This window comes from Lepidochelys kempii, chromosome 21 (genome assembly GCF_965140285.1).
Source record: "Lepidochelys kempii isolate rLepKem1 chromosome 21, rLepKem1.hap1, whole genome shotgun sequence".
Taxonomy (NCBI): Eukaryota; Metazoa; Chordata; order Testudines; family Cheloniidae; genus Lepidochelys; species Lepidochelys kempii.
This window is the reverse complement of record NC_136400.1, coordinates 12,702,873-12,717,076: the sequence shown is the minus strand read 5'-3', so window position 1 is coordinate 12,717,076 and position 14,204 is coordinate 12,702,873. Positions and strand designations below refer to the sequence as shown.

Below are 14,204 nucleotides of genomic sequence, written 5' to 3'. Positions count from 1 at the left end.
TGTGGGCATATTATGGGGGAGATTAAATTAGCCCTCAGTGAGCCCGAGCCAATCAATGGTCCAGGTCTACATGTCAGCCTGTAGGCAGAATGCAGTGATGCTGGGCCAGGGCTGTTATATGGTCTATATCTTGGTATAATGGCCTATGGGCAGAATATGGCGGAGCTTAGACTGGTCCTTGCCAGGTATGGGCTGCTCCATGGTCCATACCCAGGTATGCCAGGCAGAATATTAGAGCCTCCCGTGGTCTAGGCCCAGCCCTGTGCCCCGGGGCAGCTTCCCCCCCCCCCCCCCCCGTTTGCCAACCCTGAGGGGTCCCTTGTGCTCCCCGCCTCGCTGGCCCCGCCCATGGGCTGGAGAAGAAGGGGCGGGGCTCCTGCCCTCTTTCCCCCTTTCCAACATGGCGGGCCCGGCGCCCGTTGCCCGGTCTCTGTACGCACGCGCAGACCTAGAGCCGTTGGGGGCGGGACTAACGGAACGTTCATTCTGTATCTTGTTTTCTGGTGTGTTTAAATGGCAGCTTGTGGGGCGGGGCAGCGGCGTGTGACGCGCGGGTGACGCAATCGCCGCGGGAGCGAAAGGAGAGGGGAGGTGACCTTTGACCCCGCGCCCTTTGCCCCGCCCCGCCCGTGCGCAGGGGCCCTGCGGCCCCGTAGGCCAGTCGTCAGCTCCTTCTCGGAGCGCGGGGCAGAGCGTGCACATCGTTTCGGGTCTGCTCCGGACTTAAAGTGAGTGCGGGCCGCGCCCCCCCGGGAGCCCTGGGAACCCTGCCCCCGCCTAGTGACTGGGGTCCGTCCGCCCCCCCGAGAGCCCGGCCCCCCCCCAGGGACTGCCCCCCCACCCCACTGAGAGCCCGGCCCCCCCCACCCCCCACTGAGAGCCCGGCCCCCCCCCAGGGACTGCCCCCCCACCCCCCCCCACTGAGAGCCCGGCCCCCCGCCCAGGGACTGCCCCCCGTCCGCTGAGAGCCCGGCCCCCCGCCCAGGGACTGCCCCCCCCCACTGAGAACCCGGCCCCCCGCCCAGGGACTGCCCCCCCACCCCACTGAGAGCCCGGCCCCCCCCCAGGGACTGCCCCCCGTCCGCTGAGAGCCCGGCCCCCCCCACCCCCCACTGAGAGCCCGGCCCCCCGCCCAGGGACTGCCCCCCCCACCCCCCCCCACTGAGAGCCCGGCCCCCCGCCCAGGGACTGCCCCCCGTCCGCTGAGAGCCCGGCCCCCCGCCCAGGGACTGCCCCCCCCCCACTGAGAGCCCGGCCCCCCGCCCAGGGACTGCCCCCCCCCACTGAGAGCCCGGCCCCCCGCCCAGGGACTGCCCCCCCCACGCCCCCCCCACTGAGAGCCCGGCCCCCCGCCCAGGGACTGCCCCCCCCACCCACCCCCCCACTGAGAGCCCGGCCCCCCGCCCAGGGACTGCCCCCACCACCCACCCCCCCACTGAGAGCCCGGCCCCCCGCCCAGGGACTGCCCCCCCCCCACTGAGAACCCGGCCCCCCGCCCAGGGACTGCCCCCCCACCCCACTGAGAGCCCGGCCCCCCCCCAGGGACTGCCCCCCGTCCGCTGAGAGCCCGGCCCCCCCCACCCCCCACTGAGAGCCCGGCCCCCCGCCCAGGGACTGCCCCCCCACCCCCCCCCCACTGAGAGCCCGGCCCCCCGCCCAGGGACTGCCCCCCCACCCCCCCCCGCTGAGAGCCCGGCCCCCCGCCCAGGGACTGCCCCCCCACCCCCCCCCGCTGAGAGCCCGGCCCCCCGCCCAGGGACTGCCCCCCCCCCGCTGAGAGCCCGGCCCCCCGCCCAGGGACTGCCCCCCCCCCACTGAGAGCCCGGCCCCCCGCCCAGGGACTGCCCCCCCCCCACTGAGAGCCCGGCCCCCCGCCCAGGGACTGCCCCCCCCCACTGAGAGCCCGGCCCCCCGCCCAGGGACTGCCCCCCCCACCCACCCCCCCACTGAGAGCCCGGCCCCCCGCCCAGGGACTGCCCCCCCACCCCCCCCCCCACTGAGAGCCCGGCCCCCCGCCCAGGGACTCCCCACCCCCCCACTGAGAGCCCGGCCCCCCGCCCAGGGACTGCCCCCCCCTCCCCCCATAGCATGCAAACTTTCCTGTAACGTTAACTTTGCAGTTAGTTCAGGAAGATGGGTTTGAATTAGTGCACCGCTGCAGGCATTTAATGCAGAAAAAGTTTACAACTCCATGAGAAAACAAGTTGATTTCCAAACTACACGAGGGCTTTAAATGCAGCTGTAGCCAATCGATTCGTAATGTTCCTGACTCTTTAGGGAGCAGCTGCAAAATGTCTCTTTCAAAATTAGAAATATGGCTCCTAGTCAAAACTGCAGTGGGAGGCAGACATGAAAACAAAATGTGGTAGGCAGGCTATTGAGAGAAAATGATTAAGCACCAACAGTTGTGTTTGGTGCTGTATATGACCGGTCCCTGAGATCTCCCTGACACGGTTTAGGAAGGCAGCAAGCCACTCCCTGGTATCAAAAAGCTTGAGAAACATTGGTCTAGAAGACTGAATGTACTGATTTGTTTACTCATGGAAAAAGTGGAAAGGACTAATTTTCAGAAACACCTGTTAGATGCTGGGTAATGATTTACCCTTCTTTTATTTAAGGTGTCAGCGATCTTCTGTTTTCCAAGGGGAGCAATTGAAGTATTGCTTACCAGCCACTAAAATGGCTTGTTTGGCATCAACTTTAGGGCTTGGTTCAAGGCAGGTTTGCCCAATTCTGTATGACACCAACCTCCTCCCTGGCCCATCTCTTTCTCTCACGCACATACCCCCTTCCCCCAAAGTAATATATGCTGAAAAGTTGACCTACCCTAACATTAACACTTTGATGGGATGTAGGAGAAGTCCCATATTCTTCAGAATTCTGTAGATCCCAGGCCTTATTTTGATCATGAGAAGTAATTTAAACCCTACCATTTTTTGTGATTTTTGACCTTTTCTAGAAATGGTTTGCTCTCCATCACCATCAGTTTAGCTGTCACTATCCCCATATCTGGACTGGTGACGTAGTTGAAGCTCTTTTCTTCTGGAGCTGAGAAAGAAATTGCTTCTGTGCTAAGGCCTTGTTTTCATTTAACCTGGCAGAGCCATGTCGGTTAGGGGCATGATTTTTTTTTTTTTTTTAAACCAACATAGCTATGTCAACAAGGCCCTGTAGTGTAGATGCAGTTTTGCCAGTATAGCAACATCTGCACTACGGACTGATTCCGGCACAGCCGTGTTGGTTGGGTGTGTGCTTCTTGACTGATAGAGTTTTGCTGGCAGAAGTCTGTAATGCAGGTGTAACTATACTTACAAAACTGCTCTTTTACCATAGCAGTTCACAGTGCAGCTTTGCCAGGATAGTCGTGTCCAACTTAGGAGCACTTGGCCAGTATAGTATACGGGTAGTCCATACCGGTAAAGCATTCCTAGTATAGATGTAGCCTTACTCTGTTTATTCTGGTATAGCGTATGCTGTTTCCCTGAACCAGCAAATGACCTGGTGTGCACTAGATGATTAGGTCAGATTAACTAGGTCAGTTGGGGTCTGAAAAATCCACTGAGCGGCATAGTTAAGCCCACCTAAATCTCTCTGTACATAGTGTCGGCCTACTTGCCACCTCTCAGGGAGGCGGATTACCTACGCAGATGGAAGAATCCCTCCCATTCATGTAGGTAGTGTCTATGCTGAAGTGCTACAGTGGTGCATTATCAGCTGTGTCACTGTAGCGTTTTAAGTTAGACAAGCCCTAAGTTATACTTTATATTAGTATAAAAGTGCTGACACAACTGCAACCACACTAGAAGGTTTTGCTGGTGTAACTATGTTGGGAAAACCTTCCTCGTATAAAGACAGCATAAAACCTTGCCTGCTAGTTTGAGACCCAAGGAGGTATCTGTATCTGATGCCCTTTGCTCCAGCAGTTTCCTCCCTCTGGATTTATAGTTCAGTAATAGTCATTAAATGCTTAGATGAGATTGTTTATATTCTCTTTTATGTACCATAGGTTCTTATATCCTGACATGGGAGCTCTTTAAGGCAACACTTCTGTATCCAAGACATTAACTTGAATTCTTTCCTGTGGGCGTCTGTTTCAGAATGCGTTACGTGGCCGCTTACCTGCTTGCTGTCCTGGGTGGCAACAACAACCCTACAGCCAAGAACATCAAGAAGATCCTCGACAGCGTTGGTATCGATACAGATGATGAGCGTGTCAACAAGGTTGGTTTCTTTGCATTAGTGTCTCTTGCCTTTTGAAGTAGTTACAGGAACACTCCTCTCAGAGAATATTTGAAGCAGTTATCTTACACTCCAGTATCATACAGAATATAATGCCCTGGTAGTTTAATAGTGTAAACGGGCTTGTTAAACTTCTTTTCTGGTCTATATAGCTTTGGAAAAGCCTAAGGGTTCTTACAACTTGCCAGTTGGAAGTTCACTGGTGTTTAGTGCAAACATAGGACTGGAAGAGACCTGCTGAGCCATTGAGTCCAGAACCCCACAGCTCCCGCTTGCAGTGATGGAGGTAGTGGGTTCAAATCTCAGAGGAATCTTGGCCAGGGAAGTAAAAATTGTGACACTTGAGTGCAAAGTGCTTTTGTGGAGGGGAGCAAAGTTCAGGCCTTCCTTACCTTCCCGGACTGCTGGAGACAGAGTCTCCTGTGAAGATGGTATCCATGACTTCTGGATGATTGTAGGCATTTGGACTTAGTCAAGGCAAAGATACTCGTATCCAGATATCAGAAGGAAAGAGAAAAACACACTGCAATATGAAATTTTTGAGACTTGGGGACTGGGAGGAAATCCAGAAGAATCTCTGACAACTTTTCTTTTTCTTCCCAATGTACTTTTGTCACTATATATAGTCTCTATCAGTAACAGAGTACATAAACCCATCTGCAAATGTTCTCTCCTATGAGTTTCACCTTTTGCCTGCTCTGAAAGCTTTAATATTGATTGTCGTCTACTGATTCATAGTATGAACTGTAGTATTAATTACTGCTGGGAAAACACTGTACTGAAATACTATTCCTGATTTTCTTCAGTAATTGACTGTCCTGTTGATGCCTACCTCTGAATGGGAGGAAGAATGGGGAGGGTGTATGGGTAAAGAGAGAAACACACACACTTTATATATAAACATCTGTTTATGGATAAAGATCTGTATGTGATGTAACCTTTCTTAGCTGTACTATGTGGGTATGGCAACTGGAAAACAACAGCCAGCGTCAGAGCAAGGTGGCAGTAGGTTTGTCATGTGGCTCTTAACCACATTGAAGCAACATTAACACCTTATGTGAAAAACGTGGACGACTTAAAGCAAGTAAATAGCAGTCTGCAATCGTCAGGGACAATCTTGTCTGTTCCACTTGTAACCGTGTTTGCTGTTCTTGCATTGATCTGTCTTCGCATTTATATGTTCACCTGTAGTATTTGCTGAATCCTGATACGTCGACATCAGCATGAGACTCCATCCCTGTGTATGGGTGATATGGGCTGTTCAGTTAATTTATTATTTATGGTGCCTAGAGGCTCCAGCTGAAATTGAGTCCTCATTGTAATAGGTGCTATACCAGGTGGGTACTGTTCTGAGAAACATGGAGTAGGTGGACAAAAAATAGGAGGGAAACAGAAGGAGGGAACAACCTTGTTCAAGGTTACAGAATAGTTCAGTGGCAGAGCCAGGATAGAACTCAGGGTCTCCTAACTCAGAGTCCAGTGTCCTGATTTAGTTGGGGATTGGTCCTGCTTTGAGCAGGGGGTTGGACTAGATGACCTCCTGAGGTCCCTTCCAACCCTGATATTCTATGATACCTCCCCAAACTGTTGCGTTCCCAAATAGCTTTAAGCAATTGCATGCTATGAGAAATTTTAAATAAAGGAATAATTTAACTTTAAGACTTCGGATCAGCTTTTTTAGTGTTAAAATGTTAAATTCCTGGTCGAGTTCAGTGACGCCTGATACTGCACCATAAGATGAAAGTGCACTGAGCAAATGAGCATGCAGTGACTCGTTACTGAACTTAGTTATTACTTCTACAGCTTTCAAACATGTAGTTTATAGTTTCTATTAAAAGAAAGTGTTATACTAGAAGTCTGTTGTTTGGGTTTTTTTTTAAAGCACTTCCTTACCTGCATGTGTCTAAAATTTCAAATCTGGTTTGTTCTTTACTATTTATGCTATGTAATTTTAGCACTGGTCAAAGTCGGTGTCACTTACCTCCTTCCCTTTCTAATGCACTAACTTCATTCAATACTGCAATGTTTGGGTTGCAGATACTGCAATGTAATGTTTTTTATCCTGACAAGTGTTCGGTTCAGATCTTATTTAAATTTTATGCTAATATTGCTGTTAGTTGATCTTGTAAACATTCTCCAGAAACCTACTTTTTGTCTCTAAGCTATTCTTTGTCCCTTTAATTCCTTAATGCTCTGTTTAATTATTCTGTTACGCGTACCTTTGTGGTAATGCGTATGTTGGGGAATTGCCAGTGTCAAGAGACGACTAAACATGTCGAACACCCAAAATTCCAGGATTGATCTTTAACCTCTTTCTTTTTCTCTCTCATAATAAAGGTCATCAGTGAACTGAGTGGCAAAGATGTTGATGATGTTGTCAACTCAGGTAAAAACTTACCAGATTTTAAGAGCTTAGTTGTTGCAAGACAGAACTAGACAGATCAATCCATTTGCATTTCTGTGGATTCCTCTAAAAGGGAAATGCTGGGTTTCATATTTGCTTGACAGAAGCAAACGCCAGCTAAAATATTGATTTGCAGAGAAGTGTCTCCAGGCAGTTGTCTGTTACAAGCTTATTAAAATACAGTAGGTGTTTGTCTCGGCAGCTCAGTCGGTGTTAAAGTGCATTTTATTGTAAACGAGCATATAGATTCTTGCTCTAAATCAGAAGATGAGCCTTGTATGCAAAGGCTTAAAACCAACTCTGACTTCCCTTTATTTGAAGTGGAAATTGGATATTTCTTTATTTTATCCCTTCAAATGGAAAAACACTCCCCTTGTGACTATGGGAAGAGACAAGAATGTAACTAGAGTGTCTTTGATTAGTATTATGAACTAATCAACCTAATTTTGAATCACTGTTCACTTCCGTTAAATTACAGATTCACAATGGAGTATCAAATTTTTAGGTATACCCCAACAGAATACAGTAGCAATCTTTCAGTTCATTTTTTCCTGCTATTATGAAAACACTTACTTATATGCTTGTAAGCATTACCATTAAAATAAAGTTGCCACCAAGATTCTGTACTAAATTAAGCAGGGGTTGAGATTCAGGAAATTCCTGAGTTTCAATGAAGCCTGGGATACAGCTTCTGGGGCAAGTCACTTAATCTTTCTGAATGTGTTTTCCCCATCTCAGAGAGTGGGGAAGTGATAGGAGGCTTAATTAATCAGTGTTTGTAAAGTTTGAAGCAAGTTTTAATTGCTGAATGTTAAGTTCATTAAATTCCTTTCAGATTTGGTTCTGTGCTGCATTATAAAGACCATTGATTTTTACTCTCGTGATGACTTTCAGAAAGATTAAAATTCAGGTCTTCACTGCCTGCAGATATTTTATTCCTGTGCAGTTTAACTTTTATAATTCAGAGGCACATTCTAGATTCAGAAAATGTGGCTTTGAGCATTGGATTAAATTTAGTGCAAAGCTGAAGACCCAGTTTCATTTTGGTGTACTAGTTTTCAGCCCAATGCTCATTTTGCACACCAAATAATTTCCTGGCACAAATCAGACACTTCCAAGATTAGTTTCAGAGTAACAGCCGTGTTAGTCTGTATTCGCAAAAAGAAAAGGAGTACTTGTGGCACCTTAGAGACTAACCAATTTATTTGAGCATGAGCTTTCGTGAGCTACAGCTCACTTCATCGGATGCATACCGTGGAAACTGCAGCAGACTTTATATACACACAGAGAATATGAAACAATACCTCCTCCCACCCCACTGTCCTGCTGGTAATAGCTTATCTAAAGTGATCATCAGGTTGGGCCATTTCCAGCACAAATCCAGGTTTTCTCACCCTCCACCCCCCCACACACAAATTCACTCTCCTGCTGGTGATAGCCCATCCAAAGTGACGACAACTCTTTACACAATGTGCATGATAATCAAGTTGGGCTATTTCCTGCACAAATCCAGGTTTTCTCACATCCCCTCCACCCCCATACACACACACACACTTTTAAGTAACTTTCATCCAATGTGAGCAAAAGTGATTTGAAATAACTGAACTTGTGGGAAGGGATAGCTCAGTGGTTTGAGCATTGGCCTGCTAAACCCAGGTTGTGAGTTCAATCCTTGAGGGGGCCATTTAGGGATCTGGGGCAAAAATTGGGGATTGGTCCTGCTTTGAGCAGGGGGTTGGACTAGATGACCTCCTGAGGTCCCTTCCAACCCTGATATTCTATGATTCAAAATGGCCATTTTGTACCATGCTAATTCATTTACTACGTAACACATTTAGTGCAGCTGCTTGTGAATTTTCTGTTTGGGCAGCGGTTATCTGTGTATACATTTCAGAGTGGTTGCCTTCACATGTCTACGAAACACATGAGACAAAGGTTAAAAATCATTTCATTTGTCTCAAGTGCTATGCCACGCAGTGCTGTCTTGCTTCAGGCGTGCACTTGCGCCCTGTATGTGAAATGTTGTCCTTGTGTCGGACATCATAAGACGAAAGAGGTTACCTAGGTACAACACGTTCTGCCTAACTTTGAGGGCTCTTAGAATGAGGCTGTGTGTGTTGTTTACAAGTCTCTCATGTCGTAGGCCTCTCCAAGTTAGCCTGTGTTCCAGCAGGAGGTGCCCTTGCTACAGCCCCTGCTGCATCTCTGGCTGCCGGTGAAGGCGCACCTGCAGGTATGTCTTGTTTTTGCGGGAGGGGCGTTCCTGGGTTCTGTGTGAGACTGAGAATGCTTCTCTCTTAAGAGGGTCTCTTATTTTCCACAAACAGAAAATCCATGAAGAATCTGACCTGAAGCATGAGCCTTCATAGCTTTCCTAACTGTAGGAGCTGCTGTGCTTGGTTTAAACGTAGAACTACTTCTTTTTTTTTTAAATGTACACAGTGCAAACTTTTAAACCAAGATTAGCTTGGGAAACATCTTACAGGAGTGACTGTTCATTTTAACGTAACACTTTGGTGACTGAGGATTGTATTTTCTAAAGCTACATGGGTGAGAGGCTCAGATGTCCCATTAAATGTCAGTTCGATTTTTGCACCTATGTCATTTGGCGCTTTTGAAAGTCTCCCCCAGTTGGCACAGAATAAGCCTTAAAAACCAGGGCCTGCCTGCCCAAAATTTCTTTTCCTGGGGCATAACTTTTATTGCCTTAAAGCGTAACTTTTTTATTGCCCGCAAGTGGCGGGGAGGTAAAGGATTGCTTAAATTCATACATACTACATTTGTCTCCGTGTACATGTACACAGTATTCATTAGTCAAACACTAAATTAACATGCACAAGGATGATCCAGACTTCTGTCTCTTAGCAGGAGCTACTGGACTTTCAAATATAATTTACACTTTCTTTGACTTGCAGAAGAGAAAAAAGAGGAAGAGAAGAAGGAAGAATCTGAGGAGTCTGACGAGGACATGGGATTTGGACTCTTTGATTAATCACTTTGTTCTGGAAAAACAATAAAAATAGCAAAACCCAAAACTCTTTTACACACAGACTTGATTTACCTACTAAAGATAGACATCTTAGAAGATACTCCCTCCAGAAATTCAACTGGTTGCCTAATTCCCTTAGGCTCCTCCTCTTCTTTACGGAAGGATTAATGGTTAGTGAGGGATGGGGAGCCCAGTGATTTGTCAACTTCAGTGAAATCTACTAATGAGGTTTTCAGAAACATGTTTGCTGCATTGCAATATTTAATTACCAAGAGCATATAGTAGTATGGGAAAGAAATGTTTTCAGATCCTCACATATGCATGCTCTCTTGAGTTAAATAGGCCTATTGGATAGCAGAAAACCAAATAAGAAGATCTGAGTTCTTGCTTCTTTCACTGCTATGGGACCTTGGTTGTGAAACATAACTGCTCTCTCTCTGCCTCACTTTCCCCATCTGTAAAATGGGAATAGTACTTCACAGGTGTGGTAGGGTTAATATTTATAAAGCACTTTAATATCCTTGGATGAAAGGCACTATAGAAATGCAAACTGTCGCATTCAGAACCTGACCAGGCTCCAACTCTCCGCACCAGGCAAGGGTGTTGGAATACTAGAAGTAACAGATGGGACTTTACTAACTGCAGCTTCCACAACTGGGTGCCAGTATGCTTTGCTTTACGCAGTACAGTTCAAACATGCATGCAGTTCAGTATTAGGGCACTACTAAGCACCATATATACTTAATAAATATCCACATATTGCTTCCTGGCTTTATAAAACAGACTGGTTTGATCACGGAAACCTAGTCAATCTATTCTGCTGTATAACCATCCAGTTTACCATGTTCTACAGCTTCCCTATCCTGCAGAATCACAAAACTCCCTTTATTGCACTTAAAAAATGCAGTCAACTTTGTAAAACAATTTGATTCATGGAAGAACTAAAAATCTAACTCTTCTGTTCTGCTTTTCATCCACTTCTCAAAGCAGATAAATCACCATTTTACCGCTGGGGAAACTGAGGTATATGGAAATGAAATGACTTGCCCATGGTCATACAGCAGGTCAATGGCAGATCTGGAAATGGAACTCAGGTCTCTAATTAGTCCACTGTTCTATCCACTAGGCCATGCTGCCTCCCCAGTAACCACAGCAGTGGTAGAACAGGGGAAAGTACAACTGATTGCTCAGCAGAAGGTAGGATTCTGTTCCTTAAAATGTATCACGTTTTCCATCACTTGAAATTCACTGTTTCTGGTGTCAATACATTATTCATTGCCCTGATGTCTGTATAGGTAACTGTGAAACCCGTCCTAATGTAGAGGATCAGTGAAGGTCAGAGCCGTGTACCTACCCTTCCTTGACTCTGTTTAGAAAGCTAATCTCCGTCTCCCTTCGCTTTTGCTCTTGTTAACCTATGCCCTTGTACTTTAAAATAGGATTAAGGCATGAGCCTTGCGTTGATTCGTAATGCAGTGATTAGTCTAAAGTGCCTTCCAGGATTTTAGGCTGTAATGTGTATTATAGAGTTGAACATCATGTAAACATTTATAATTCCCTCTTAGGGACAACTCAGATGAGCGAGATTTTCCTGATAGTTGGGAGTTTTTCAAAATATTCCTTGCAGGCTGCCTTATGCATTCATCTTATATTTAATAACCAAGACAACTCCCAACCTTTCATTTCATCCCCCATGCCTCTCCACTGTGGCTGTGCATGGGACATCCTCCCTTTTTCCATGTGCCAAGCAACCTTGTTTTCCTCCATGTCCTAAAATTTCTCTTTTGGCTAGTCTTTTTACCTCTCACCACAAATGGCATGCTCTTGTACCTCATCTGACCTTGCCCTTGGGTGGAGCACACTGAACGTTGTAAGCAAGACACGAGAAGTGATTCTTTCCCTCCGTGCTGATTAGGCCTCAGCTGGAGTATTGTGGCGCTCAGAACTGGACATGTTTCAGGAAGGACGTGGACAAATTGGAGAAAGTTCAGAGGAAAGCAACAAAAATGATTAAAGGTCTAGAAAACAACATCTATGAGGGAAGATGGAAAAAAATGGGTTTGTTGAGTCTGGAGAAGAGAAGACTGAGGGGGAGACATGGTAACAGTTTTCAAGTACATAAGAGGTTGTTACAAAGAGGAGGGTGGAAAATTGTTCTCCTTAACCTCTGAGGATAAGACAAGAAGCAACGGGCTTAAATTGCAGCAGTGGAGGTTAGGTTGGACTTTAGGAAAAACTTCCTACCTGTCAGGGTCGTTAAGCACTGGAACAAATTGCCCAGGGAGGATGTGGACTTTGTCATTGGAGGTTTTTAAGAACAGGTTAGACAAATACCTGTCAGGAATGATCTAGTTATTATTTAGGCCTGCCTTGAGTGTAGGGGAGTGGGTTAGATCGGTGGTGCTCCACCTGTGATCTGTGGACCGTGTCTAAGATTTCCAGAGGGGATCGCACCTCCACTTGAAAATTTTTAGCGGTCCGTAAATGGGGGAAAGGTTGAAAACCGCTGGACTAGATGACCTATTGAGGTCCCCTCCAGTCCTATACCTGGTGATTCTGTGGCATCTTTATTCACGTTTTAAAATGGAAGCTTTTGTTGAACAGGAGAGAGTAGTTAATGCCAAGTGCCACATGGGTGGGTGCATGGGCTTATGGCATAAACACGTTAGCTGGGAGATTTTAAAAAAAAATGATAAAACCAATGAAATAATTAATGTTGGTATGTGCTGCTGTTAACTTTAGCATTGTCTTGAGTTCAACAGGTTAATTTGAAACAGCAAATATTTTTTTCCAGTTTGCAGACTCAGGAAGACAATTCTGCGTGGGTTTGCATTCAGTTAATACTTTTAAGGTGGTATTCTCAACCATGACGATTGGCAATGACTTTTCTTTTTCAAACAGAAATTCAGTGCCATGGCTCTGACCAGTGACTTTAATATACAAGGATCCAAGCAGCTATTGAAGCTGGCAGTAACAAGACATGCTATTATTAAATAACCCAATTCCGATCACCTTTGTGACATCCCTTTCCTTGTGTATGCTTTGTCTGTTAGTAACCTCTTTAGGCAGACCTGATTTATCTATGATGTCATTTGCTGTACTGTAACGCTGGAGTAACTCCTTTGAACTCAATGCAATGTAGTGTAACTGAGAGCAGAAGGTGGTCCCTACTCTTTTTTCCAGACCTGTGGGGAATGTTCTGTACGTTATTGGGACTACACTACTAATGAAGGACATCAATAAGCCAAGTTGCGTAGTAAGTTTTGGCACTGTGTCCTACTCACAAATCTTTATAGTCTGGGAGCAAATAACTAAATGCAAGAATTAACACTTAATCCCTCTAATCCACAAAACGATCCCTCTCGGCATATAAAGGCCATGCAAAAAAGGGAAAAAAAAAATGATTGCATTTGTGTCATTTTGTTCTGCTTTTTCGTTGCCCTCTAAATAGCAACTCCTGTCTGCAAGACGTGTGGATTATAAAGAGAAATATGGGGTGGGGGGGAATTCACCTCAGTGATAGATTTTCTTGGTCATGCAGACACAATAATATAAATTACATGGTATTAAATGCTGCAGTTCAAAAGGATGCATCTGCTTGGGACAGCTCTCCCAAGTGGCTCTGTAGGAAGATAGATTCCTAGAGGATTATAGTAGCTAAAAATGGACAAAGTCCTATTAAATCATCAAATTAATTACCCTAAGCAAAGGCAGGAAATCAAGTCAAAAGAATCTTTAAAATAACCATTTCTTCCAAGTGTAGTCAAGATATCTGAGGTTGGGTCTGAAGCTGCAACATCTGTGCCTTTCTCACTTCCCAAAAGTTTCACACTTGATCTCATGGCTTTATTTTTGATTGATCACTTTTCTGGTGTAACTTGACCACCTAGACCTGGTCCTAGTACAAGATGAACCATTTTGGACTTCAGTGGCCATAAACCACACACCCTGGTGAGTTTTCAAACCTGGGTGCCTGAAGTGCCCCATCTAAATAGGGTGACCTGATTTTCAGAGGTGCTGAGCGTTGTCAGGTAATGCTCTCCTTCTCTGTGCCTTTGCTTCCCTATCTGTAGAATGGGATTAACCACCTTTAGAGTGAAATCCTGGTACTATTGAAGTGAATGGCAGAACTCCCATTGAGTTCAACAGGGCTAGGATTTCATCTTCAGTGTACCTACCTCCTAGGTACGTCATAGAGTTAAATCCATTAACATTTGTGATAAGTGCCAGGGGGAATTAGATACTTTTTGTTTAAAAAAAGGGAGGGAGGGATTTCTGTGTGCAGTAAGTCTGACTACTAAGGACCCAGTTGGGAGTCTTTCCATTGACTGACTGATGCTTTTTGAATTAGGACTCTAGAGACTTGTCATAGCAAAAAAAAAAAAAAGCAACCCACTTTCACCTGCTGCCTTTAGCTGTGATGATGGGACCCTGAAGCGTACGGCATGTGAGTATCGCAACATTTTGGTATAACCTTAAGGAGCACGTTGGAAACAATGCAATTCAGAGCGCTAAAAGTAATGCTCCTTCTCACTCTCGTCTGTCACTTCGTAGGCAGCCTGCCTGGTAAAC

The 14,204-nt window shown here is 46.2% G+C and overlaps 1 protein-coding gene across 1 annotated transcript; it reads left to right on the top strand.

The window, feature by feature from the left end:
* Positions 1-607: 607 nt before the first annotated feature.
* Positions 608-9,678, top strand: LOC140901187 (large ribosomal subunit protein P2). Its single transcript, XM_073319574.1, has 5 exons — positions 608-728; positions 4,098-4,221; positions 6,577-6,625; positions 8,787-8,876; positions 9,559-9,678. Exons 2-5 carry the CDS (start codon positions 4,099-4,101, stop codon positions 9,633-9,635), a joined length of 339 nt encoding a protein of 112 aa, XP_073175675.1. The 5' UTR covers positions 608-728; position 4,098; the 3' UTR covers positions 9,636-9,678.
* Positions 9,679-14,204: the final 4,526 nt, after the last annotated feature.

Bases quoted from the DNA above. Each gene is read 5' to 3' on its own strand.
- LOC140901187 (XM_073319574.1), top strand. From the start codon at position 4,099: ATGCGTTACGTGGCCGCTTACCTGCTTGCTGTCCTGGGTGGCAACAAC. The intron at 6,626-8,786 runs GTAAAAACTTAC...CTCATGTCGTAG, and splicing joins TGATGATGTTGTCAACTCAG to GCCTCTCCAAGTTAGCCTGT. The intron at 8,877-9,558 runs GTATGTCTTGTT...TTTGACTTGCAG, and splicing joins CGGTGAAGGCGCACCTGCAG to AAGAGAAAAAAGAGGAAGAG.